Below are 26,716 nucleotides of genomic sequence, written 5' to 3'. Positions count from 1 at the left end.
CTGTAAGAAAACACCCCAGGTATAGAATACCCACTTAAAATAAAATCTGTAATGATCTTTATAAAACTGAAAGCTCCATAACACAGCTAAATAAAAGTCATTCTTCAGCATTTCAGATCAAATTTGGATAACTTTCTGAAAATCATTTCACACAAAAAAGCTTAAATTAGATAAAACACTGAAAAATGACATCCCAGAAGAAAGCTACTGACTCTCTGTAAATGTAGATGCCATGTCTCTTGGACGAGGGGCTGATGTGTCTGTTGTTGGAGACGGTGTGATCCCCGATGACCAGAGGAGGTGGGACAGAGGGAGACGACTTGCTGTCCTGTGTCGTGTCATCATCCTCATCCTCTTCTTCCTCTTCATCATCTTCCTCCTCCTCCTCTTCCTCAACCTCCTCCACAACCTCTTCTCCTACCTCCACAGGTACTTCCTCTTCCCCTTCTTCCTCCTCCTCCTCCTCACCCTCCTCCGAACTTCCAGACTCCTCCTCCTCCTCTTCCTCGCCTTGGTCTAGTGACTTGTCACTGAAAGAGACACAATACAGTAATGAAGTTATCTACAATCCTTAATATCTAAAGTGTGCGATCACGTTTGTGTGCCCACCTTAATTTCATCGCAGGAGAGGGGTTTTATTGACCACCTAATCTATGGTAACAGTGTACCTTCTGTTGGTTGTATGACAAAACATTGCCTGATCCTTCACTGATGGATGGTAATTCAGTTTTGTCTAATAAAACTACATAGGTATTCACAAACAAAATGATCGTTCATACAGTAAGAAGGTCTAAAACGTGGACTTAATAGCTAAAATAATTCATGATATATAATTCTGGAACGTTGGTTCAAAAGTTGAAAAACCCATGCTACTCTTATCTTATTATAGATGGACGGGGTTAAGGGGTGTGGTTCAAATCACTAACCTGGCATTACTTGACCTGCGAGTGTCTGTGTCTAGTGGGATGTTCAGAGATGGATGGAGTAACTGAGTGGGTTCAAATCACTCACCTGGAATTACTTGACCTGCAAGTGTCCGTGTCTAGTGGTATGTTCAGAGATGGATGGGGTAACTGAGTGTGGTTCAAATCACTAACCTGGAATTACTTGACCTGCGAGTGTCCGTGTCTAGTGGGATGTTCAGAGATGGATGGGGTAACTGAGTGTGGTTCAAATCACTAACCTGGAATTACTTGACCTGCGAGTGTCCGTGTCTAGTGGGATGTTCAGAGATGGATGGGGTAACTGAGTGTGGTTCAAATCACTAACCTGGAATTACTTGACCTGCGAGTGTCCGTGTCTAGTGGGATGTTCAGAGATGGATGGGGTAACTGAGTGTGGTTCAAATCACTAACCTGGAATTACTTGACCTGCGAGTGTCCGTGTCTAGTGGGATGTTCAGAGATGGATGGGGTAACTGAGTGTGGTTCAAATCACTAACCTGGAATTACTTGACCTGCAAGTGTCCGTGTCTAGTGGGATGTTCAGAGATGGATGGGGTAACTGAGTGTGGTTCAAATCACTAACCTGGAATTACTTGACCTGCAAGTGTCCGTATCTAGTGGGATGTTCAGAGATGGATGGGGTAACTGAGTGTGGTTCAAATCACTAACCTGGCATTACTTGACCTGCAAGTGTCCGTGTCTAGTGGGATGTTCAGAGATGGATGGGGTAACTGAGTGTGGTTCAAATCACTAACCTGGCATTACTTGACCTGCGAGTGTCCGTGTCTAGTGGTATGTTCAGAGATGGATGGGGTAACTGAGTGTGGTTCAAATCACTAACCTGGCATTACTTGACCTGCCAGTGTCCCGTGTCTAGTGGGATGTTCAGAGATGGTTGGGGTGCGGTTCAAATCACTAACCTGGCATTACTTGACCTGCGAGTGTCCGTGATGTTCAGAGATGGATGGGGTAACTGAGTGTGGTTCAAATCACTAACCTGGCATTACTTGACCTGCGAGTGTCCGTGTCTAGTGGGATGTTCAGAGATGGATGGGGTAACTGAGTGTGGTTCAAATCACTAACCTGGCATTACTTGACCTGCAAGTGTCCGTGTCTAGTGGGATGTTCAGAGATGGATGGGGTAACTGAGTGTGGTTCAAATCACTAACCTGGCATTACTTGACCTGCGAGTGTCCGTGTCTAGTGGTATGTTCAGAGATGGATGGGGTAACTGAGTGTGGTTCAAATCACTAACCTGGCATTACTTGACCTGCGAGTGTCCGTGTCTAGTGGTATGTTCAGAGATGGATGGGGTAACTGAGTGTGGTTCAAATCACTAACCTGGCATTACTTGACCTGCAAGTGTCCCGTGTCTAGTGGGATGTTCAGAGATGGTTGGGGTGCGGTTCAAATCACTAACCTGGCATTATTTGACCTGCGAGTGTCCGTGTCTAGTGGTATGTTCAGAGATGGATGGGGTAACTGAGTGTGGTTCAAATCACTAACCTGGCATTACTTGACCTGCGAGTGTCCGTGTCTAGTGGGATGTTCAGAGATGGATGGGGTAACTGAGTGTGGTTCAAATCACTAACCTGGAATTACTTGACCTGCAAGTGTCCGTGTCTAGTGGGATGTTCAGAGATGGATGGGGTAACTGAGTGTGGTTCAAATCACTCACCTGGAATTACTTGACCTGCGAGTGTCCGTGTCTAGTGGGATGTTCAGAGATGGATGGGGTAACTGAGTGTGGTTCAAATCACTAACCTGGCATTACTTGACCTGCAAGTGTCCGTGTCTAGTGGTATGTTCAGAGATGGATGGGGTAACTGAGTGTGGTTCAAATCACTAACCTGGAATTACTTGACCTGCAAGTGTCCGTGTCTAGTGGTATGTTCAGAGATGGATGGGGTAACTGAGTGTGGTTCAAATCACTAACCTGGCATTACTTGACCTGCAAGTGTCCGTGTCTAGTGGGATGTTCAGAGATGGATGGGGTAACTGAGTGTGGTTCAAATCACTAACCTGGCATTACTTGACCTGCGAGTGTCCGTGTCTAGTGGTATGTTCAGAGATGGATGGGGTAACTGAGTGTGGTTCAAATCACTAACCTGGCATTACTTGACCTGCGAGTGTCCGTGTCTAGTGGTATGTTCAGAGATGGATGGAGTGTGGTTCAAATCACTAACCTGGCATTACTTGACCTAAGTGTCCGTGTCTAGTGGGATGTTCAGAGATGGATGGGGTAACTGAGTGTGGTTCAAATCACTAACCTGGCATTACTTGAAGTGTCCGTGTCTAGTGGGATGTTCAGAGATGGATGGGGTAACTGAGTGTGGACCTGGCATTACTTGACCTGAGTGTCTAGTGGTATGTTCAGAGATGGATGGGGTAACTGAGTGTGGTTCAAATCACTATGGCATTACTTGACCTGCGAGTGTCCGTGTCTAGTGGATGTTCAGAGATGGATGGGGTAACTGAGTGTGGTTCAAATCACTAACCTGGCATTACTTGACCTGCGAGTGTCCGTGTCTAGTGGTATGTTCAGAGATGGATGGGGTAACTGAGTGTGGTTCAAATCACTAACCTGGCATTACTTGACCTGCAAGTGTCCGTGTCTAGTGGGATGTTCAGAGATGGATGGGGTAACTGAGTGTGGTTCAAATCACTAACCTGGCATTACTTGACCTGCGAGTGTCCGTGTCTAGTGGTATGTTCAGAGATGGATGGGGTAACTGAGTGTGGTTCAAATCACTAACCTGGCATTACTTGACCTGCGAGTGTCCGTGTCTAGTGGTATGTTCAGAGATGGATGGGGTAACTGAGTGTGGTTCAAATCACTAACCTGGCATTACTTGACCTGCGAGTGTCCGTGTCTAGTGGTATGTTCAGAGATGGATGGGGTAACTGAGTGTGGTTCAAATCACTAACCTGGCATTACTTGACCTGCGAGTGTCCGTGTCTAGTGGGATGTTCAGAGATGGATGGGGTAACTGAGTGTGGTTCAAATCACTAACCTGGCATTACTTGACCTGCGAGTGTCTGTGTCTAGTGGTATGTTCAGAGATGGATGGGGTAACTGAGTGTGGTTCAAATCACTAACCTGGCATTACTTGACCTGCGAGTGTCCGTGTCTAGTGGTATGTTCAGAGATGGATGGGGTAACTGAGTGTGGTTCAAATCACTAACCTGGCATTACTTGACCTGCAAGTGTCCGTGTCTAGTGGGATGTTCAGAGATGGTTGGGGTGCGGTTCAAATCACTAACCTGGCATTACTTGACCTGCGAGTGTCTGTGTCTAGTGGTATGTTCAGAGATGGATGGGGTAACTGAGTGTGGTTCAAATCACTAACCTGGCATTACTTGACCTGCGAGTGTCCGTGTCTAGTGGTATGTTCAGAGATGGATGGGGTAACTGAGTGTGGTTCAAATCACTAACCTGGCATTACTTGACCTGCGAGTGTCCGTGTCTAGTGGTATGTTCAGAGATGGATGGGGTAACTGAGTGTGGTTCAAATCACTAACCTGGCATTATTTGACCTGCGAGTGTCTGTGTCTAGTGGTATGTTCAGAGATGGACGGGGTGAAGGGGTGTGGTTCATCACCACATGGCTGTCGATGTTGAGGTGGTTACATGATGCTGCCGTGCCAATCTTCCCGTTCAGAGAATGCTCCTTCAACAGTTTTGTCTGAATGGCATTCCAGTTGTTGACGGGGGCGACCTTCTGAGTCTGGGTGGAGTTCCCATGCAGCGACTGGGTGTGATTCAAGAACGGTCGTGTGTAGCCAGTTACAGCACTGACAATACTTCCAAACAGTGAGTGGTTTCTCTGTAAAAACAATAACACTGATAAAAAATCCATGTTTTAAATTACATTTGGTGTAAAAGAAATCCAGCACAAATTAAAATTGGGAATGGAAACCCATTTAAAAATAAAGCCAGAAATTATATTTTAACAGGTATAACTGCTCTACCAGACTTAAATGAAAACAGTTTTTCAGCACTTCCAATGAAATTAAATCTGCTATGTGGAAAAACAACTGAGGTTTAAAGAAGATCTAACTAGATTTAAGACAAAGACATACCGTATATTGCTGTGTATTAGCCGACTTTTGAAGTCTAGAAATACTTTCCAAAAGAAGAGAGTCAGATTATACACGGAGGCAACAAATTGGAGTATAAAATTCCGATCGAAAATACTCCCGACCGTGATTTATAAATTTTGATCAGACGCTTAGCCTTTCACAGATTATGTAACAATAATTTGAGCATGGTATAAATAAAACACCCCATCATGCAATATTATGCAGTTTTTTGTTCTTGAATGCATTATAAGTTTGATGAATAATAATAAAAAATTACTTGTTTTATTGTCATTTCAATGGTAAAAACGTATTCTTTCCAACTGTCCACCATCTTTGTTTGAGTCTTTCATATAGCAAATTTAAGATACAAAATGGTGTTTTTTCTTCTAACAAGTATTATATTTCTAATATTATTGTTTTGTTGGGAGGGTGCATTAAACTGTAAAGTAATGCCATAAATAAATTAAGCTCATTATTAACATTACCGACTGAAAAAACATAACATGAATTTCAGGACGATAATTACTCCCACTATTGTCACATGACCATACTATATACAGTGAACTGCAGTCACGGACTGCATGATCTTTTGTTTTTGTGTGTGTGGTGGGGGATTAAACATGCCTCAATGATTTTACTTTTTGCTGTCCAGTGAATAAATTAGTTACTTGTGTGCAGTGATATGTTGTTACAGCTAGAATTATTTATTTTTCTGTTATGCTTTATCAGTTCTAAATTATTTTTCATGGCATGGTAGATGTTAGCATTGCCACATTGAATGCGATCGCAATTACCGTGTTTGTAATAATTAAAGGGAAAACAAATATAATGAACAAGAAAAGCACAAGTCTATTTGTTGACAGTATTATTGAAATCGATACAACATACAGTTGGACAAATGATGACTTCAGCTTATACACAAGGCCGATGATTTTGTACTAGATATTTAGGGTCAAACTAAGAGGTTGGCTTATCCAAGGAGTCGACTAATACATGGCAATATACAGTACCCTAGCTTTAAAAAATAAACATGCATTAATTGTCAGGGTATATGCTGGAAAACAAAAACACTATTAGTTAATTTGGCAAATTTTGCCTAAAATAGATAGCTAAATTTAATAAGTTTATTTTATTTGACCAAGTTCATATTTGGCAATTTATATGTTTAGCAAACACCAGTTTAAACTTTGAACAATATAACAATAATTTTAAATCTGGTGAATTATTATTTTTATAATCTTATAGCAGTTCAAAGGCTATGCAAATAATATGAGGAACCGACTGTACTACAGACCAGGCCTCATCATGTCCATTGCCAAATTAGCCATTTGCTCATTTTCATACTAATGGCTGCAGCAGTTAGTATCTGACTAATAAAACTGTTTTTAAATTAGCTACTTTTTAATCATTTTCAAGGAAATACTCTACATATGTGAAAACGGGCTCAAAAAAAATTCTTTCCAGTATAAGGATAATAAAAACTAATGCTAGGTTCAAACTGTTAACTGTCAATACACAGTTGGCCAACCTGACGATTGCATTGTAAATTCACCCCAACTCCTGATTTACAGCGGGTGTGCTCAGATTAACAACTAATGAGTTAAATACGACGAGAATCGAGTTGTAAGAGTGCTAAAACTAGCAAATGGACTAGTAAAGTTGTGAGAGAAAAATGTTGACAGTTGGTAGTCTGAGCCTAGCATTAGAAGCAGAATACTATCTCCTCTGTGGTCTTTGCTACACTGATGAAAGAGTCATTATTAAATCAACACACAGAGGGGTGCTAAACTTTACCCTGTGCATAGGTTCATCCTTTTCCTTTTCAGCAATGTCATCGTCATCCAAGTTTCCAGAAATGGCTCGTCGAATCTCAGGTCCCAGATCATGCACCGCCCGCAGGCCAGCCTATTACAATACAAATCAGTGGCAGTTCCAGAAAATACATTTAGGGGTGGGGGTGGGGTTGGTGGTCAATGACATGTAGCTGAAGGCCACAAATGTTCCCAAAGGAATTCCTCATATTTTTCAACATAAAAAAAAAAAAAAAAAAAAAAAAAAAAAAAATATAGCTGTTGCAAAATTTATATTCACCATTGCAAATTATTTCAGTTTATTAACAGAGTTAAAGTTTCTTTCGTTTAACCATACCACTAGAGCTCAATGATTTATTAATGATAAGCTACTGGATAAAAAAAAACATTTGATAATTCTGACGTTAGTCTTACAGGAAACCTGCTACATTTTTCTAAAGGATCTTTTATATGCAGTTTCTCATAAACAGGACAGCACATATCACAGCCTTTGATATACCAGTCATGAGGCATTGATTAGGATGGGGAAAACCCCCAATGAAAGAACAAGTCCACAGAGGTGGTTCGATCCTATGATCAAGTCACTTCAGGCAAGCACTCTACCAACTCACCTAGATCCAGCACATTTTACTAACAGGGATTAAGTGGTTTAACTGTAATCTGACATGATTCAATAAGAACTAGTACAATGCCTCCGATTTCCCCCTTAATAGTGATAACATGTAACTTCATGGCACTAGCCAAATTCATCAGCTGCAAATTTAAAAAATCCCATTTATTGGTGGAGTAAATATTAATTCTGACAACTTAGTTCTCTTCTGGATAACCTGTGTGTGTGTGTGTGTGTGAGGGGGTTCATACAAACCTTTTTGAGCCAGCATGATGTTTTAAAAACTAAAAGTGGCAAAAATCGAAAATTATTTGTGCTCATATCTCATATATCTTTAAATTGCCTCCCAAAACACACTAGAATGCAACATTTGGCTACTAGAAATACAAATGTTTTCTGGTGGGGTGGGGGCTTTTACACCACAGATAATTGTAGATGTTAGTTATAATCCTAAAATGACAGATTCTGTTAATTTACAGCAATTATCATTGTAGATGTTAGTTAAAATGACAGATTCTGTTAATTTACAGCAATTATCATTGTAGATGTTACTTAAAATGACAGATTCTGTTAATTTACAGCAATTATCATTGTAGATGTTAGTTAAAATGACGGATTCTGTTAATTTACACCACAGATAATTGTAGATGTTAGTTAGAATCTTAAAATGACAAAGTCTCCAGATTTCTGGTAATTCCTTATACAAGTACAAATCATAAAGCACCTACCTGCAGAGCATTGGTATGTTCTTGACCTTTTTGCATTTTTTGCATCTGCTCTTTACGTTTCTTAAAACGGCGGAAATAATCTTGGATAAGAAAAGTTGCATAGAATTTTCCAACTGTGACGTCATCGTCTCCTGTAAACAAAGATCTTCAACATTAGTCGTGTCATTTACAGAAAAAACGAAAACAAGTAACATTAAACAAGAAAAGATATATTTAAGATATAATTTATTGAACATTGAAAAAGTGGACACCCAATGTAATCCCAGTCTATTAATGATTAGCAGCGATTCCCCATAGACAATGCAGCACATATTACAGCCCTCGATATACCAGTTGTGGAGCACTGATTACAATTGAAAATAATCTAACAGTTTAATCAAGGCCAATGCTTTGATCCATCATCTCAGGATAAGTGTCAGAAAACATTTTTAAATTAATAATAAATTGATAATTTTAAAGTTTTAAAATACTCTTTGACTCATGCTTGCAGAACAAATAATATTAGTAATAACAATATATATGATTTGCAATAGCTTATTATAATATAATATGCAAGCTTATAATCAATGAATAAGAATATTTATACACTTCATCAGAATATATTATCATGCTAATTGCTAGGGATCACAGTGCACGCTAAGAATAAAATAGTTTTGAAACTTCAAATTCAATTTACAATATCAAGTATTATTGAAATTAATATACAACAAAATTATAAAAGAAATCTCTATAACCATGCCAAAATATTTAAAACCACAGCAAATACTACCTAAAAATCTCCGACTCATTAATCACACAAAGGGTGTGGGGATACTTACACTTCAGTTATATGTTCAAATAAGAGCTTTTATATTCTAACTGTTAGAATTATCAGACAGTTAACAACTGTTTGAAAAAAAATAGAATTCAACAAATTAAGAATTCATATTTGTTTTCTCATTGCAGATGTAATAAATATGAAATAACATGCCAAAATTGATAATTTTGTCATCTTAAAAAGATAATTATCTCTTTTTGTTTTATCAAAATGTTACAAGTTAGAATTAAATATTTAATATTTTACGACAAAGAGTAGGGCTAAACCAACGATATATAAATAATTTAAGTATTGTTATTGATATTTATAAATTGGATGGTTCATTAATAAATTGTACATTGACTGGTTCAAAAGATGCACAATTATATCACATTTCGTCAGGAATATTACTGTAAATGCATGATGCAAAAAAAAAGTTAATAATAAAAATAAATAAACAGATTCTACGTGGTCTTAGCAAAAAAATTAAAATCAAAATTCACATTTGGTTTTCAGAAAATTAGCAAAAAGCAGAATTCTCACATTGTAATTAAGCAAGCTTGTGCAAATTTATGTATTTTAAGCCACTTTTTATTTAAAATTAATGTCACATTTGTAAACAGGAATTAATGATAAAGTTTGATTAAGTTCAATGTTCCACAGTTCAAGGGTTTGAAAACAAACGGTGTAATCTAGGTGTGTCTATTCTAAACTATAGGCATCCTATTGAGGAAAATAAAACCACTCGTAACACACAGGGCTGGCCACAAACCAGCTTGTTACCTTGCAAAAACGATTTGACGTCTTCCACCTAACCAGATCTTGAAAACCTAACTTGACACAGAGTTATACAGTACTGCATTCATAGTAATACAAAATATTTAACATCTATCAATTAATTAGATGAATTATTATTATTACTATTATTTTAAACACTGAAGTATGCAATGGAACATAACATGATGATGAACATATAACCAGAAAATGTTGGGTTTTTTAAATGTATAAATAGGAGTATGCATTAAAACAAATGTGTGCACCTTTAAACTCTCTGGTTGATATTTCTGAAACTGGGTAAATGTGTGCACCTTTAAACTCTCTGGTTGATATTTCTGAAACTGGGTAAATGTGTGCACCTTTAAACTCTCTGGTTGATATTTCTGAAACTGGGTAAATGTGTGCACCTTTAAACTCTCTGGTTGATATTTCTGAAACTGGGTAAATGTGTGCACCTTTAAACTCTCTGGTTGATATTTCTGAAACTGGGTAAATGTGTGCACCTTTAAACTCTCTGGTTGATATTTCTGAAACTGGGTAAATGTGTGCACCTTTAAACTCTCTGGTTGATATTTCTGAAACTGGGTAAATGCAATTCTTATCAACCTAAATCCAGGAAGACAATGTTTTGTCAAGTTAAAAAAGTTTTGAAAGTTGTCTTCTCAACAGAAAATAAATTGGGAACTGAAGACCTTTAAAAAAAGTTTGTTATCAATTTCCTTCAATCTCTGATGGGGAATAATTATATTAGATGTAATTTATCATCATAAAATTGGAATATATATATCTCGAACTCTCATATACATCTTTTATATGCACTTTCCCACAGACAGGAAAACACATACCACAGCCTTTGACCAGTTGTGGTGCACTGGCTGGAACGATAAAAAACCTCAATCAATTGAACAGATCCACCGAGGTGGTTCGATCCTGTGACATTAAATCTTTTTAATGCCTTTGTATAGATTTTGTCAATTATTTGTTCTATTAAATCTAAGATTTTAAATTTTGTGCAGAATTATCTAAGGTAGTCAAAGATGCTCTATATCTGAAACTAGCAGTAGACCTCCACCCCACCCCCTAATCCACTCACCCACCCATTTGTTTCTGTTTACATTAAGGACAATGGGCTGTATTTTTTTTATTGAAATGCTGTATATAGCACTGTTACTATTGTCATCTATGGGATTTTATGTGGTGGTAAAGGCATAGTGCCAAGAACAGTTGATTTACTACATGTATCCATATCCACCAGTAACATATTCCTTATATCACATCTGTTAAATATTTTGGTATGAACATAATAAAACAATTGGTGGAAAAAGTATATCTGGTACAAGCACCAGTGTATATTGAGTTATGTCAGAGGTTTTTTTCATTGTCAAAAGCTAACAATAACATGAGTGTAGGTATTTATTTGTGTGTTTCACAACAGAAAAGTTACATATTTCAAACTGAAAGTTACAAGGATAATGACATGGAATTTCCTTTACAGCAGATCAGTGAAAATGTGTTGGGCAATACAATATACAATTTTTGATATTTCAAGTGAATGTAATTTAATTTTATATTCCACTGAGAGACAAAATGAACCTTGTAACCATGACAACATGCCTTTAAAATACAGAAAACTCTGATCACAAGAGTAAAATTACTATTTTCAGAATCAACCCGTTTTATATTTCTTATCTGAACCTTTTTTTCATTAAAGGATTAATGTCAACAGACTACATGTATGTATATCAACTGGATATTTTGACACTACCAGCTAGCAAGCCAATATATTAAGACTACTATGATATAGAGACTGAGTAATACTGTACATGGATATATTGTTGACAGACAATGATGAGCAGCCAATATGCGAGCACAGTCATCGTGCGAGATATACTCAATAGTCCACCTCACTGATTAATCGACACATTGCTCATTCAGTGTTACGGATACAGTCCACTATTGGAAGCTTTAAGCCATGCAAACATGACAAGTTCGACAAGTTGTATGCAGTATGGACAATTCTAATAAACAGCTTAAAATTAATAACTGATCTATTCTTATTGACAAGTTGTATGCAGTATGGACAATCCTAATAAACAGCTTAAAATTAATAACTGATTTTTTTTAATGACAGCTTAAAATTAATAACTGATTTTTTTTTTAATGACAAGTTGTATGCAGTATGGACAATCCTAATAAACAGCTTAAAATTAATAACTGATTTTTTTTTTAATGACAAGTTGTATGCAGTATGGACAATCCTAATAAACAGCGTAACATTAATAACTGATTTCTTATTCCATTTTAAAACATTATCTTTTTTCCACCTCTTTTTCTTCATAACTCTTTGGCCAAATGGTTACCGTTGTATTTTATATAGTTCAAGTAAAGATTAACAAATAGTTATGACAATAAATATAAAAATAATGGTTTTTAAAAATTACTTTGAAGAAATTTTTAAATGTTATCGTACAGTGATGTAGTTTTAAAAGAAATTACCCCCAGTTGACTTTACCTTCAGACTTTGTGACCAACCCTGAAAACAGCTCAACCACAACCTGTACACCCACAGCAACACATTGTATCAAAGACAAATGAACTTACAGCCAATGACCACCCACTGTTTTTGATAAAGACAAAGACATAAGAGATCACTTTTACTTGGTTTAACAATCAGAACATTACTTGCATATTGGTTTCAGTCACCATAAAAACTTTTCAAACAATGTTGTGTTATTGTTTTACATAATTATCTTAATTTTTTATCCCTAAAACAAATATGATGGTGTCTGGGTACCTAAGATTATTTCTCAAGTCTTTAACAGTGAACGTAGGTTTTATGTGATTACCATTTTTAAATATACACTGGTATTTCATATAAATAGGTTAATTTCTACTAAACTGAACTGATCTGAATAGCAAAATGTCATAGCCAATAGGGAATGACATATTCTTCCTTTAGCAAGCTAAATCTTAGCATATAACAAGACTATATCAAGTCCAATCCTGTGATATTGAACTATCCCATCTCAGCAGAAATGATCAAACATTTGCACAAGATGGTGCAGTATTGGTGAAAAGTCTCATCTTTGCACAATATATGTTTTACTCTGCATAAGATAGTAGCACAATGTGGTCCATTACGTCATCATCCAATCATAAAACAAGATGGCTCTATCTTTACACAAGAAACAAGTCTGATGTGTATTCAAAGAACAGTTCAGTGTAGATATCAAAAGAAGCCAACCACTGGGCAGCTATTAATTTGTCTTTCAACTGAGATGGGAGGGGACAATGCATATTCTAATCACCTCGGCTTAAAAGTTGTGGGTTTTGTAAGTGCTCCCTCTACCACCCCACTACTACTGTCTATATCCAATCTGATCGAATGGACATTTTTATACAATCTACGAGCAATGTGAATGATTATTTTGCTGTACCAATTCGGTGAAGTTAAAGCCTTTATGGTAGAATCTCACCAAACAGTATTTAACTTTCCACCAGGCATACAGCCTGAGAGTTGAGCTGTTTTCAAGGGAGAAGGATAACACAGGGTTAAAACCAGAAAAAACCTACTGCCAGCTGGCGGGACGACTTGGTCAAGCAGTTTCGGACTGGTCCTCTTCCAGATCTTCTTGATGACCGCCCGCAGCTCCTCGTTTGCCTGGTCAATGTTCCCCTCAGTCTTGATCTTCAGTGATGTCCTCACCAGCGCAAACAGCGTGGCATTAAACATCACCGTACCATCACTGTTCAACGGCATATTCATACTGACCAATCTCTGTGAAACAAAATGAATTAAAATTAACTTAAACAGATGATTATTTAGTAATTATTTTTATTTTAAAATCTTTTATATTAATTTTTCCTGTATCTGAGGACAACACACACTACAGCCAGTGCTATATCACTTGTGGATCACTGGCTGGAACAAGAAAGAACTCCACCAAGGGAAATTGATCCTATGACTTACAGAACCTCAGATGAGATCCCTATTATTCCTAGATTCATAATTTGAGTCTGGTTTAAAACTTAAAATTCTAGATTACGACAAATAATAGCAACATAAAGCTCAATAGTGAAGTTAAATTTTGGTTTGGTTTAACAACTCCACTAGAGTATATTGATTTTTCAAACATTGGCTACTTGATGTCAAACATTCAGTCTTAAAAAAAATCCAGTACATTTTTCTAACGAGTCCACTAGCTGCAAGGGATCTTTTTATATACAGTCCCACAGACAGGTCAGTATATACCACAGCCTTTGATATCCCAGTTATGGGGAACTGTTTGGGACAGTAAAAAACCAAGGGGATCAATAATGAAGTAACAGCATAAAAACAAAACAACTGAAGACGAGTGTTACTGAATACCAATACCATACCTTACACGCAACTCTGTGAGGACAGAGCTTCCCAAAACCCAGCGGTGGTGAGATTTTCCTCAACAGAGTCACCACATCCAGGTGCTTTATTCTGCCCCTGAAAAAAACATATAACAATCAGTTAATCATCTTTTACATATTCCACTGCTAAAATCAACTGATGAGTGTTTTTATAAACAGCAAGGGTTGAAACTGGTTAAAATTCCGGCCAGATATTTGGTCTGACAAGCTATAAATCCTGTGGACCCGAATCACAAATATGAGTAACTAAATGTGTTAATATAAACGTAAAATAATTGCAGGTCCGACAGGCAAAACAAATCTCCTGATTTTTCCAAGTGATGTTTCCAACTCCTGTTCAGGATCATACATTGAACTCATCATTTACATCACTAATTGGACATAAAATCACATATCTGTCATAGACAGTCCAAGACATCATGTATCATATGCAAATATAATATGAACTATAACCAGTTTACTCACTTGGCTTCAGGGTCATACTCTGACCAAAGTCGGACAAACTCATCTAGATGGTGTGGACCCAGAATAGACCAATCTCGAGTCAAGTAGTCAAAGTTGTCCATAATAACAGCTACAAACAAGTTGATGATCTGAAACAGAGTTACAACATGTACAGATGGACATCTTCATCTCGACACGCTGGACAGCTAAAGACCAGGGCCCAGTTGTTCAAAAAAGCATAAAGTTTTCTTGGTGTAGTCTTGATATTTGCTTTTAATTATTTTTGCATAAACACAAACTAAACTTAAGATTTGATTATGTATGGATATGGGAATGGCTTTTTACGTTAGTTTTGCGCGTCTTCACTATAGTCAAGAATGGGAGAGAAAGCGTTAAAGACTAGTGAATATATAAATAATCGCAAACAGACATTAAACAAAAATGTATAGGTCCTATAATAAAGCATTATAACAAGGTTTATCACCAGAAATTAGTAGAGAATGTAGAATGAGATGAAATAGATGATGTATAGGTCCTATACTAAAGATCTATAATAAGGTTTCTCACCAGAAATTAGTAGAGTATGTAGAATGAGATGTAGTAGATGATGTATATAATAAGGTTTCTCACCAGAAATGAGTAGAGTATGTAGAATGAGATGAAGTACGTGATGTATATAATAAGGTTTCTCACCAGAATTGAGTAGAGTATGCAGAATGAGATGAAGTACGTGATGTATATAATAAGGTTTCTCACCAGAAATGAGTAGAGTATGTAGAATGAGATGAAGTACGTGATGTCTATAATAAGGTTTCTCACCAGAAATGAGTAGAGTATGTAGAATGAGATGAAGTACTTGATGTATATAATAAGGTTTCTCACCAGAATTGAGTAGAGTATGTAGAATGAGATGTAGTAGATGATGTATATAATAAGGTTTCTCAACAGAAATGAGTAGAGTATGTAGAATGAGATGAAGTACATGATGTATATAATAAGGTTTCTCAACAGAAATGAGCAGAGAATGTAGAATGAGATGAAGTACGTGATGTATATAATAAGGTTTCTCACCAGAAATGAGTAGAGTATGTAGAATGAGATGAAGTACATGATGTATATAATAAGGTTTCTCACCAGAAATGAGCAGAGTATGTAGAATGAGATGAAGTAGATGAAGGCGAAGTTACTGCCACACACGTGCTGGGAGGGGTGCGTGCCGTTCACCGCCTCCGTGACCTCTGCCTTCAGGTCGCACAGCACATCGGGTTTGTTGATGCACGACAACATGATCAGTTGCCAGGCCTCACCCGTGGCTGACCTGAAATACAGATGAGAAATGTTTTAAAATTATGGTTCCTGTAGCTTACCTGCAATACAGGTGAGGAAAATGTTTAGATTATTGTCCTCATAGCTGATCTGTATTATGTACATGTGACACAAATTTTAAAATTATAATTCCTGTACTAGATATGCAATACAGGTGAGAAAATGTTTTAAAGTATGGTCACCATAGCTAACTTGATACAGGTGAGGAAAATGTTTAAATTATGGTCCCTGTAGCTAAAACTCTACATTACAGGTGATAATTTTAAAAAACATTATATCCCCATAGCTGGTCAACTGTTTGAACTACTATTACAATCTTTAATACAAGAAAAATAAGGTCATACTTTCTGCAGATTAACCCCCACCCCCCAAAAAAAATACAATAAAACCCCACCAAAAAAACAAAAAACAGATAGGCTTAATTACAAGAATTACTGATAAAAATATTAAGAATATTGCTGTAAAACACTCACCGGAATAATACAAGCACAGCATTTGGAAATGTCTGGAAGTTGTTGTTGCGGTGTATTTGTGTGTCACTTTGCAGTCGTATTTTACCAAATACCTGAAGCAGAGACAGTCTCAGTGGTATTCAGTTTTGCATTTATATATATAGAGGATTCGTCACGAGTGTTTTTTAGTATGGAAAATATCAACCAAGTGTATGTTAATTGGTATTTGCCGATTAACTAGACGAGGTTGATATTTTACATATTAAAAAACACGAGTAGTGAATTCTATTTATCCTATAACACTTCTAAAATAACATTTTAATTCAGTTTTTTAGTAAATCACAGTACTGAAGTCGCTACCATCGATAATATGACGTCATCACGATTAGCACAGATTAGTTTGACGTCACGCATTTTAAACAAATCTTTGAAAACGTTACGCTCAGGTACACGGGTCTTGTTGGCTTGTAAGCAAATGACCCATCCACACCAACACATTACCTAGAGACCTTGCAAATTTGCATACTATTATTAACCGGGTTAATAAAGTAAATTATCACATGGGTTTATGATATGGATATCATGGGTAAGTTATAGGATAAATAAACAATATCACTTGGAGCATATTGATTTATTACTCATCGGCTATTGGATATCTTTTACATTCACTTTCCCAGACAGAACAAATTGTAAACTGATGTTATCTTCTGTAATGTTTGGTTATACTTTCCAAGCATCAAAGATAGAATGTCATATACCTGTAGACAATAACATCCACAAAGCTAATGAAAGTGGGTAGTAAACTGTTCAAGGGACTACAATTAGATTGTGACAGGCACTTTTTTTTTTAATCTGACACATTCAGAAGGTTATGTGAAAAAACATTTCAGTTAACAATGGACATAACCATATGGAGTTTTTAGACTTATAGGTGTTATTATTATTATCTATTTAATGTTTAATAGATCCTCACAAATTTTTCATTTTTTTACCTCAGGTTAACGTCTTCTGTCAAAAATGACATTTACAGGTATTAAATAGATAATAACACCCAAAAATCTTTAAAACAACATCTGGGACCTAATTCACAAAGCTCTGTTAGGCTCTGCTAGACAACAAAGAATCCTCTTTGCAAGTCTTTTAGCATAGCACTGCGAGATCGCAAAGTTGTGAGAGTTTAGTGAATTAGACCCATGGTTATCTCCTAAGTGTTACCTTGCTATACTAAGTAACAGCCACTCACCTGCATTCCTATTACTGCATAGATAAAGAAGAGCATCACAATCAGTAATGCCACATATGGAAGAGCCTGGAACATAAAACAAAAATACGATATAACAAATGATTACATGACAAACAGGGGTCGAATTTTACGCTATTCCGCAAATAGTACATTTCGAAACGGAATAGTAAAACAATTCTTCCAATATTCCGTCATGAAAGTGAAAATAAAGCACGGAATACCGAAAATCGCCTGCGACTATTCCGCTTATGCTTTTTCTTCAGCTACATTTTTCTGCAGAACAAATCCTCGCACTACTAAGACCTTTCTCATGCACTTACCGGTACAAAATAAACGTCTTTGCATTTTTCATAGTTTTAAAAACGCATTTGCATCTGAGAAGTAGTGGTTTATTGATTCGAATTCTAGTCTTATTTTTACGGATATTTCCCGTTTTACCATCACAGACTCTTCTTTCACTCTATTGTAACTTTATCCAAATGAGTTACAGGTTGGTAAATTAAACTTAGTGTAAATTGTTTGGGGTTAAAACTAGGGTCTGCACCTTTAAGCATCATGCCGCCGTACCTGAAATGATTTTATGAACGTCCACAGTAGAGTTCGGATTCCTTCTCCTCGACTCAGAAGCTTCACCAGTCTCATGACGCGGAAAAGTCGGAAGAAGTTGATACTAATAATCGTCTTGCCCGGCTAAAACAACAATTCATGTACACATTTTAAAAACATGTATAATTTTACATATGCTAATAGCAAATAAATAAATGTTGTATTGTTTGTTTGCTTTTAAAGCAGAAAATAAAATGAACAATAAATCTTTGAAAAATGAAACTTTCTAGATCCAAATCTACAGCAAAATCATGATGTTTTTATCCATACATGCTGACTAAAATTAAACAAAGGAAAATGATTAAGAAATAAAATAGAAATAATAAGTCAATGAAAAATACATTGAACATCTTTTCCAAAATTGTTTCCAACAGTGAACTAAATGTATTTAATTCAGACGTAAAATGTATTTATGTCTGACAACTTTTAAAATTGGCATCTACATGTCAGCTAGATTTAAGTGTTCTTCATGTCTTTAGTAGGCAGGCTGTACAAGAACATGTCATTTCATTATAATTAATTTTAATATTAAATATCATAACAAGATAAAACAACACAAGAAAGGATAATTCCTTCTTGAATAAGTAGCTTACCTTTCTATTTTTAGTAATTAATGATAGATGTAACATATATACTGCATTTATAACAATCTACTTCATTTATGATACACTGTAGAACATTTATAATACACTGTTCTGTATTATGATTCAATGTATTTTAATATGTATGATGCTGTGTAATATATTTATGGGATACTCTACCGTATTTATGATATTGTGAACTTCATTTGATTATTTCATTTGATTATTTCATTGTATATCACTTACGTGTATGATATATCATACTATATTTATGATAGACTACTATATTTATGATACCCCCTCCTATATATTTTTATTGATGTATTGTATATCATTTATGATACTGTACTGTATGTAATGATACAATATGCTTCATATGTGTTAACTATATAATACTAATATGTATTATACAGTTTGCTTCATTTATATTTAGTAGATACTGTACTTTTTTTTTACCTTTCTTTTTCAGGGTACCGGTATATAAATATATTTGGAAATTTGAGCCTCAAAATATATGCTAACCTTTTCATCAAAGAAAATGCTGGTACTGTACTACAAAGTATACACTCCATCCAATGTCTAGGTACTATAATAATTTTCACTGATTAATGCTAAATTCTACTTATTTATTCATTTATTTTCTGAAAATCTGTTACTCACCGTTCTTTTACATAAATAAACATCCATGCAGTACATGCACATGCAATATTGACATGAGTATTAACTCACTTAAACATGCAATTTGAATAGCCTATTTAAAATTGGCTATTTTTTATATTCTGGTCAGGTACTGATGGGTGACCATTTAATATGAACTTCAAACCGTAACCATCATATCAAATGCTAACGGGTTCAAATATTTTTTTATATTATGGCTACAGTAATATCAATGCATGAAATAACAAAATGAAAAGTAATCAACAGAAATAAAAATGATCCGTTTAAATTAAAATAAATTGAAACAAAATAATATATTGAGCATACTAAACAAGTTCCCATAAGAGTTTATAGTACAAGTGTGCCTTCTATCGCATATCACAAGCGAAAGCAAAAACACAAATTGTAAAATAACAGATTCTTATGGGACCGAGTACAATATTCAGTTTATTACATATTCTGTTTATTATAATCACTACACTGTTCATGTGCAGGTTATTACACTTTCCTTTGTGAGGCACAACACTTAAGGAAAACTAAACATAAGTGCAACGGTTGTAGGAGTGCATATGCCGGCGCACACCTTTTTTGTTTAGCCTACAATGTATTTACGACTCTGCAATGTCATAAAGTTCTCGGAGAACACACCTTAAAAAGATATTTCTAATAAACATAAAAGAATATACTAGAAATTTATCAAAGTTAAAGTTAAAAGTTTGTTTTGTTTTATGATAAACCTAGAGCACATTGATTTATTAATCAGCGGCTACTGGATGTTAAACATTTGGAAATTTTGACATAAAGTCTTAGAGAGGAAACCCACTACATTTTTCCATTAGCAGCAAGGGATCTTTTATATGCACCATCCCACAGACAGGATAGTACATACCACGGCCTTTAATATACCAGCCGTGGTACACGAGAAATGAGAAATAGCCCAATGAGCCCACTGACGGGAACTGATCCCACACCGACCGTGCATCAAGCGAGTGCTTTACCACTGGGTTACTCCCTGCCCCAGAAATGTATTAAAGTGGAGAATATAATGTAGTCTATCCTATTAAATAACATAATGTAAAACATTTCATATCACACAATGCCATAATTTGGTAACTTAGGTGCAAATATGAGTTGAGACTTATGCACATTATCTAGCTCATATATTAATATAATAATAGTATTAGTTATCACTACTAATTTGAATAACAATAAATAGCCTTCCATAAGTATAAAGATATCTTGGCCTACATCCAGGTAATACCATCTATTTATACATACAATTATTACAGTATTACATTAATTCAATTTGTACAACACATAGGTTAAGCAAGCTTTACGGAATGTATTTAAGATAACATTGCACTTCTTGCTGTTTGGCACACCCGTCTCAAAACGAGATAAGCACATCAACTAGTATGTTTAGTTTCAGCAACCTATCTGCCCAGGACAGGCATGCGCTACAACAGCTTGCTCTGAATGTGCACGTAAAGCCCTATGGCATGACCTGACCTGCAACCTATCTGTCATACAAAGGGTATTTACAAATAGGCGTATGACCTCAATATGCCTTTCATCTGTGTGGTCCTTAACTAGCGGTCAAAATACTGCTGTCATGGCCAGTTTTTGCTGGTCAACATCAAAGGATAATTTATTCTGACTGGCAATTATTTTATATTTATATTCACACTTTTTATGTTTATATTCACACTTTTGTTTGAGTCAATCATGTTTGGTCTGGCAAAATTTGAAACTTACCGGTCCGAATATCCAGCAGGAATGTCAGTCAATTTTGACACCTGTTAACCATATGTTTGATGTCATTTAACCGTAATTAAAATGTGTTGAGCCCATTAATAAATAAAATATTCCTTTCTTCCTTTAATATGCCTTTCAGACACACATTTAGGTGTTCATGAAACAACGTAACGTTTGGCTCCATATTGTCAGCTCAACTCTTATTAAAGTCTCTAATCCTAGTTCTCAGGGTATGTCCTTTTGCTGTTGTGCATCCTTCTTACATTCATATATATTCTGATTATAATTAGGGCCTCCACGAGTCCAAAATATTGGACTCGAGTACTCAAGGATCAAACTAGACCCGGACCCGAGTACCCGACACTTACATTAGATGATAATGAGACTAAAGAATAAAGTAAACTAGCAATATGCATCTTAATTCCAGTACTGGACCCATATTTTCGAAGCCATCTTAGCACTACGAAATCGTAAAACCGTCGTAGGTTGTGACGTCACTACAGCACACGCCATAGTGACGTCATAGCTTACGATGATTTTACGATTTCGTAGGCTAAGATAGCTTCGAAAATATGGGCCCAGAACATCAATGCCAAATCATGCCATTGTATTGCATTCCACACATTCGATTTTTTAAATGAGAATGTTCTTCCTTGCACAAGTGCTCGAGTCTTGTAAACACTCGAGTCTTGTAAACACTCGAGTCTTGCTAGACTCGGTCCGTACCTGAGTACTTGAGTACTCATGGAGGCCCTAATTATAAATCATAGATTGCTCTGTTGGCACAAACTGATGATTGGTGATGAAAATTTCAACTGATTCACACATATATCAGGCACGGATCCAGGATTTTTAAATAGGGGGGGCCCCCAAGGGCATGCTCCCCCACGAAATTTTAAAATTTAAGTGGCCTGAAATGCGATTTCCTCGCATCTGAGTAAAAAAAATAATAACTTGACCCCAAAAATAGGGGGGGGGGGGGGGGGCCCGGGCCCCTTGGGCCCCCACTAAATCCGCACCTGTATATAATACAACGGTACTACTAATCATCCTATGTGTGTAAGACAAGAATTCAGCAGAATTCAATGTCTTGCCTTCCATAAACTTATTTGGTATCAATGATAGTTGCATCCATAAATTTTCATCTCAGTGCATGTTTAAAATAAATAAATAATTAAATAAACTTTATTTTTTTTATTTTTTTTTACCATCCATTGCAACAAACATTACAAACCATGTTGCACTGATGTAGGACCTTGTAAGACTTTGTGAAAAATGGAACTAAATGTTAAACTTCAATGTTGAGCTAAACCCAAAAGCTAACACCACTGCCACCAAAACATGTATTACCAATACATGTATCTATATCTCGCCTTTTTACAGTGACTTAATAAATTCAAGAAATATTTCCCATCACACCTGCCCTTCAAACTCTAATGTATTAACTGCAGCCACAAACGGAACACAATCTTAATGACACCATAGGTTATGTGTCATCCCACTAGATTGTCAATGAACTACACCATCCGCTTCTCCAACCCTAGTCCCCCAGAAAAAAAACCCAACCCAGCCTTAAGTTTTATGCCAATATCTTTTGTCCATACAACAGGTTTATGTCAGTATTATTTGATTTGTTCCTCAGTGTAATGTAATTAAATTGTTAACATGCGTTGACATATGGTAAATTTGAAGATCTTATTCTCCACTGTTGTCGGCATCCTATAGAAAATTCATAGCATGGCATATCTTGATATCTGTAATGTAATTTAGCTTTAATACCATTAGCGATATAGAAACTATTATCATTGAGTTACTATTACCGAAGTGCTAATATAACAGAGACCGGAAGTGTATCCTATGGTTACGGCATGGCCAAGCAGACGACAAGTCTATTTTCTCAGTATGAATAAAAGTCACTATCATTTTTTAAATGAGTTTGTTGAGCCAGAACATTACAATATTATATGAAGACTTTTCAACATAACCATGATTTTAACAATACCTTTGTTTCCATATAAACATCTATAGACATAAATTTAGCATGTTTTAAACTTAAAACAGCGCTATTTAAGAAAAAGAAAAGAAATGATAATAAAATAAAAAACAAACTGACTGACACTAATAAATGAAATCTCATTAAACACTTGCTTTCAAAGGACCCATCAAATATTTACACTATAACATGTATGTAAACATGCTGACTGCTATGTTTTACTCCAGTATAACTAGAGGGCAATGGTTCAGCTGAGGAGTAGTGGGTTATATTCCTAAAGGCCCATTCACACCAAAGTGTGTTGTGTGTGCATGACATGAGTAAGAATAAGTGCTTGAAAATGTGACAATCACTTCCTTGCATTAGTTGCATTAGCTTGCACTAGCGCATGAATATGGCAGGGCTTATAAAATCCAGTAGCCATGGGATCAGTGATTTTAAACATTTACTACTAGTAATAATCAGGTATGTTATCTAAAGAGGGAGAGAGATTAAAAACATTAACATTGGGATGTGGAGAGGGGGCAGGATATTCATATTTACAAAATAGACTTACATGCAGCATTTGACCCTCTTTTTTTTCACTAGCCATCGGGCATGGCAATAGTAGTTATTTAATAGCCCAACATTGAATATCACTAGCCATGGGAGTGGGGCTATCATAATCTAGATGCCCTGAATATGGGAGAGAAAAACAAAACATTTTCGACGAAAATCAACCAACTGATTTTTCAGATTCACATGCATGTTTGTTTGTTAATGGATTTGGCTAGGAACAGATTTTTAACAAACAAATGTTGAAAGCTTTCAGGGGTATGATCTGCATCAAATCTGTTAATAAGCAGAATGACAAATTGCCTGTGAAAAGCGCAGCGTGCATGCGCGCTCGCAACATGTTCACGCAACACACCATAGTGGAATAGGCCTCAACAGCAAAACACATCTCTACATATTATTTTTACATCCTAACCAGCTTACGAAGTGCATGCTATTAAAAGCCCTATTAGTGACATCAAATTTACACTCAAATTCTACCTATGTTTTTTCTCCTACAACCACAATGAACAAACAACTTCTGTAAACCTACACTGCAATAGTATCAATAAGAACAAAGCTAAAACACTATTAATTAACATGGTAGTCACAAATGTTAACTGCTGCAAAGTTATATTTAGCTGTTAAAATGATAGTATGTTTATGAACTTTAAGCAAGTTAATAATGAGATGAAAAATTAAAAGGACAATGCTACCTTTATAGGCAATGTAATATGTCCTTCTAATAACTCTTTTTATTTAAAAAAAAAGAAGTTTTAATTATATTTTCTTGCTTAGAATATCAATGTTTATGTTTCTGGTTATATTAATAGTTATAGCAAGTCAAATGAGTTTTTAACTCTTAACTAATTCTGTATGTCAGGCCCTAATCTAGAATTGAAAAAGTAGAAGTGACTTCTCTCTTCCCAGAAGAAAGGGGTGAAATTCAATAAAAATTGCTGAAGTAAACATTTATCAGTACATTTCGTATCGTTTTGCCAGTTTCCGTGTTCAATCAGAAAAATTCTGAATTTTACACTCGGTTCTAATCGTAATATTTCGATATAAAATACTACTTCCGGTAATAAAGTTTAAACAAAATAGTTGTATGTTTCATTAAAAATGTAATATTATTAAGTAGTTGATAATGTGCCATAATGTTAAAATTAAAGTATTAATTAGTCTTTTCTGGCATTACTGAAATGAATGTGGCCGAGGATTAACAACACTTGGCTGGTCACAGCACACAGCATGACATGAGTCACTTTGAAAAACAATAGCCCGGTTTACGGTGTATCTGAAGAATAACAACATTAGATCACGACATGTACTTAATCTCTTCACAGCAGAAACTGGTATGAATATTAACATTTGTGGGTTGATTTATTATCAAACTGAACAAAATAAAACATTTCATCAAATCAATCGCACATTACAAATAATCTATTTCCTGTTAATAGGCAGGCTCACAATTACTCGAGGATACAGTTTGGCGCCAAAGAAAAAACACTGTCTGACATATGACGACAAGGTGCTAAGTGAGATATGACAATAAACAAGTTGGAATCTTGACGTCTGTTGTGCGATTTCATTTTTGGTGAAGAAAATGCTCATTTCGCAGACAAGATTAGGCCTGTATGTATTAAAAAGTAAAAAAAAGCCAATAAAATCAATTTTAAAAAAAAAGCCAATAAGATGCAAAATCTTGTTTGAGTTGCTAAAAACATTAGGATGGCAAGAAACACAAAATTGTTAAAAACATTCACACATTGATATTATAAACATAGAAATCATAATTATTAAGTAATTATAATCATTAAAAAACCCTCTGTTAGCGGAAGACATATTATAATGATTACAAAAGACAAAAATGTACCAGTAACTTGTACAGAATAATCATAACTAACCATTTAATTTTAATGTAAAAGCAGAAAGGACTAAAAAAGATTTTAAAAGTTTTCAGTTGCAAAAATATATCTACAAAATAATAATCTGAAAAGCATTACACTGATGACAACTCTTTTTTTAAAAGTCTTATACCGTTAGCTTCTGTTCCTTTTAAATTATCCTCCATTTAAAAGCCAATAACAACTACAAAATTAAATATGAGCAACTGAAAGGAAGGACAATACAAAATGAAAATAATAAAATTAGAACATGAAATATAAGTCTCCATTTCAATGAGTAATGTTGGGTTTTTTCTTCTTTTTTTTCTTGGCCTTGAACTTAGTGCAGACAGTTGACACATATTACTCTATGTTTGTTTGTTTGTATACTCTACGTTGTTAAGTCACTTCATGAAACATGCACCCCACAAGGCAGTTGAAATCATTGTCTATTGGATCTATCACCGACTGCTACCTAAATACTTACTGAATTAAAATATATCCGCTGAAAATATTTTATACAAAATAAAACTACATGCAAATACAGGTGTCATCTAGGAACAAATATACTACAAGGAGCTGAAAGTTAAACAACTCTGAAATAAAACAAATTTAATAGCAAAAAATATAAACAAAATAAAATGCTGAGTTTAAACAAAAATATCCTGTAAAAATTTACCTGGAATAACATCGCAGTTTGTAAAGCATTATAATGCAAATACAAACCGATTACTAGTTTTAGTGTGACTTTATTCATATACAGGTCTGTGTATCATTATGTTTAAACAATTTTCAAATCTCATATTTTCTAGTAATGATTATTTACAATTAATGAAATCAATTGTAATAAAATCTTGGGTAATTCAGTAACAATTCAAAAATAGTACATGAGCAGTGAATGTTCCAATTTGACTTCAAATCTAGAAACATCACAACTCAATCTTTATTTATTTGGTATCGTAAACATTTGAATAAACATGTTATCTTAATTATCAATGGAAAAAATCCAATAACTTTATTATTCTTTTAATAATAAAATTCCTAAAAGTAAAAAAAAAATCAAACAAAATCCACAAAACTATTTTACTT

At 35.4% G+C, this 26,716-nt stretch overlaps 1 protein-coding gene across 2 annotated transcripts in view; it reads right to left on the bottom strand.

Moving 5' to 3' along the window:
• Positions 1 to 26,716, bottom strand: part of LOC121369269 (muscle calcium channel subunit alpha-1-like) — a 111,606-nt gene that overhangs the window by 17,782 nt on the left and 67,108 nt on the right. For both annotated transcript variants that reach the window (XM_041494231.1, XM_041494232.1), the window contains exons 29-39: positions 18,183 to 18,305; positions 17,616 to 17,681; positions 16,394 to 16,485; positions 15,729 to 15,912; positions 14,616 to 14,743; positions 14,130 to 14,226; positions 13,323 to 13,527; positions 8,177 to 8,307; positions 6,822 to 6,932; positions 4,467 to 4,771; positions 213 to 530 (exon numbers count right to left, since the gene is read on the bottom strand). In XM_041494231.1, the coding sequence (XP_041350165.1) occupies positions 213 to 530; positions 4,467 to 4,771; positions 6,822 to 6,932; positions 8,177 to 8,307; positions 13,323 to 13,527; positions 14,130 to 14,226; positions 14,616 to 14,743; positions 15,729 to 15,912; positions 16,394 to 16,485; positions 17,616 to 17,681; positions 18,183 to 18,305 (1,760 nt within the window). The remainder of the gene's footprint in view (positions 1 to 212; positions 531 to 4,466; positions 4,772 to 6,821; positions 6,933 to 8,176; positions 8,308 to 13,322; positions 13,528 to 14,129; positions 14,227 to 14,615; positions 14,744 to 15,728; positions 15,913 to 16,393; positions 16,486 to 17,615; positions 17,682 to 18,182; positions 18,306 to 26,716) is intronic.

This window comes from Gigantopelta aegis, chromosome 3 (genome assembly GCF_016097555.1).
Source record: "Gigantopelta aegis isolate Gae_Host chromosome 3, Gae_host_genome, whole genome shotgun sequence".
NCBI lineage: Eukaryota > Metazoa > Mollusca > Gastropoda > Neomphalida > Peltospiridae > Gigantopelta > Gigantopelta aegis.
Note: the sequence above shows the minus strand (reverse complement) of the source record. Positions and strands in the feature narration are given on the sequence as shown.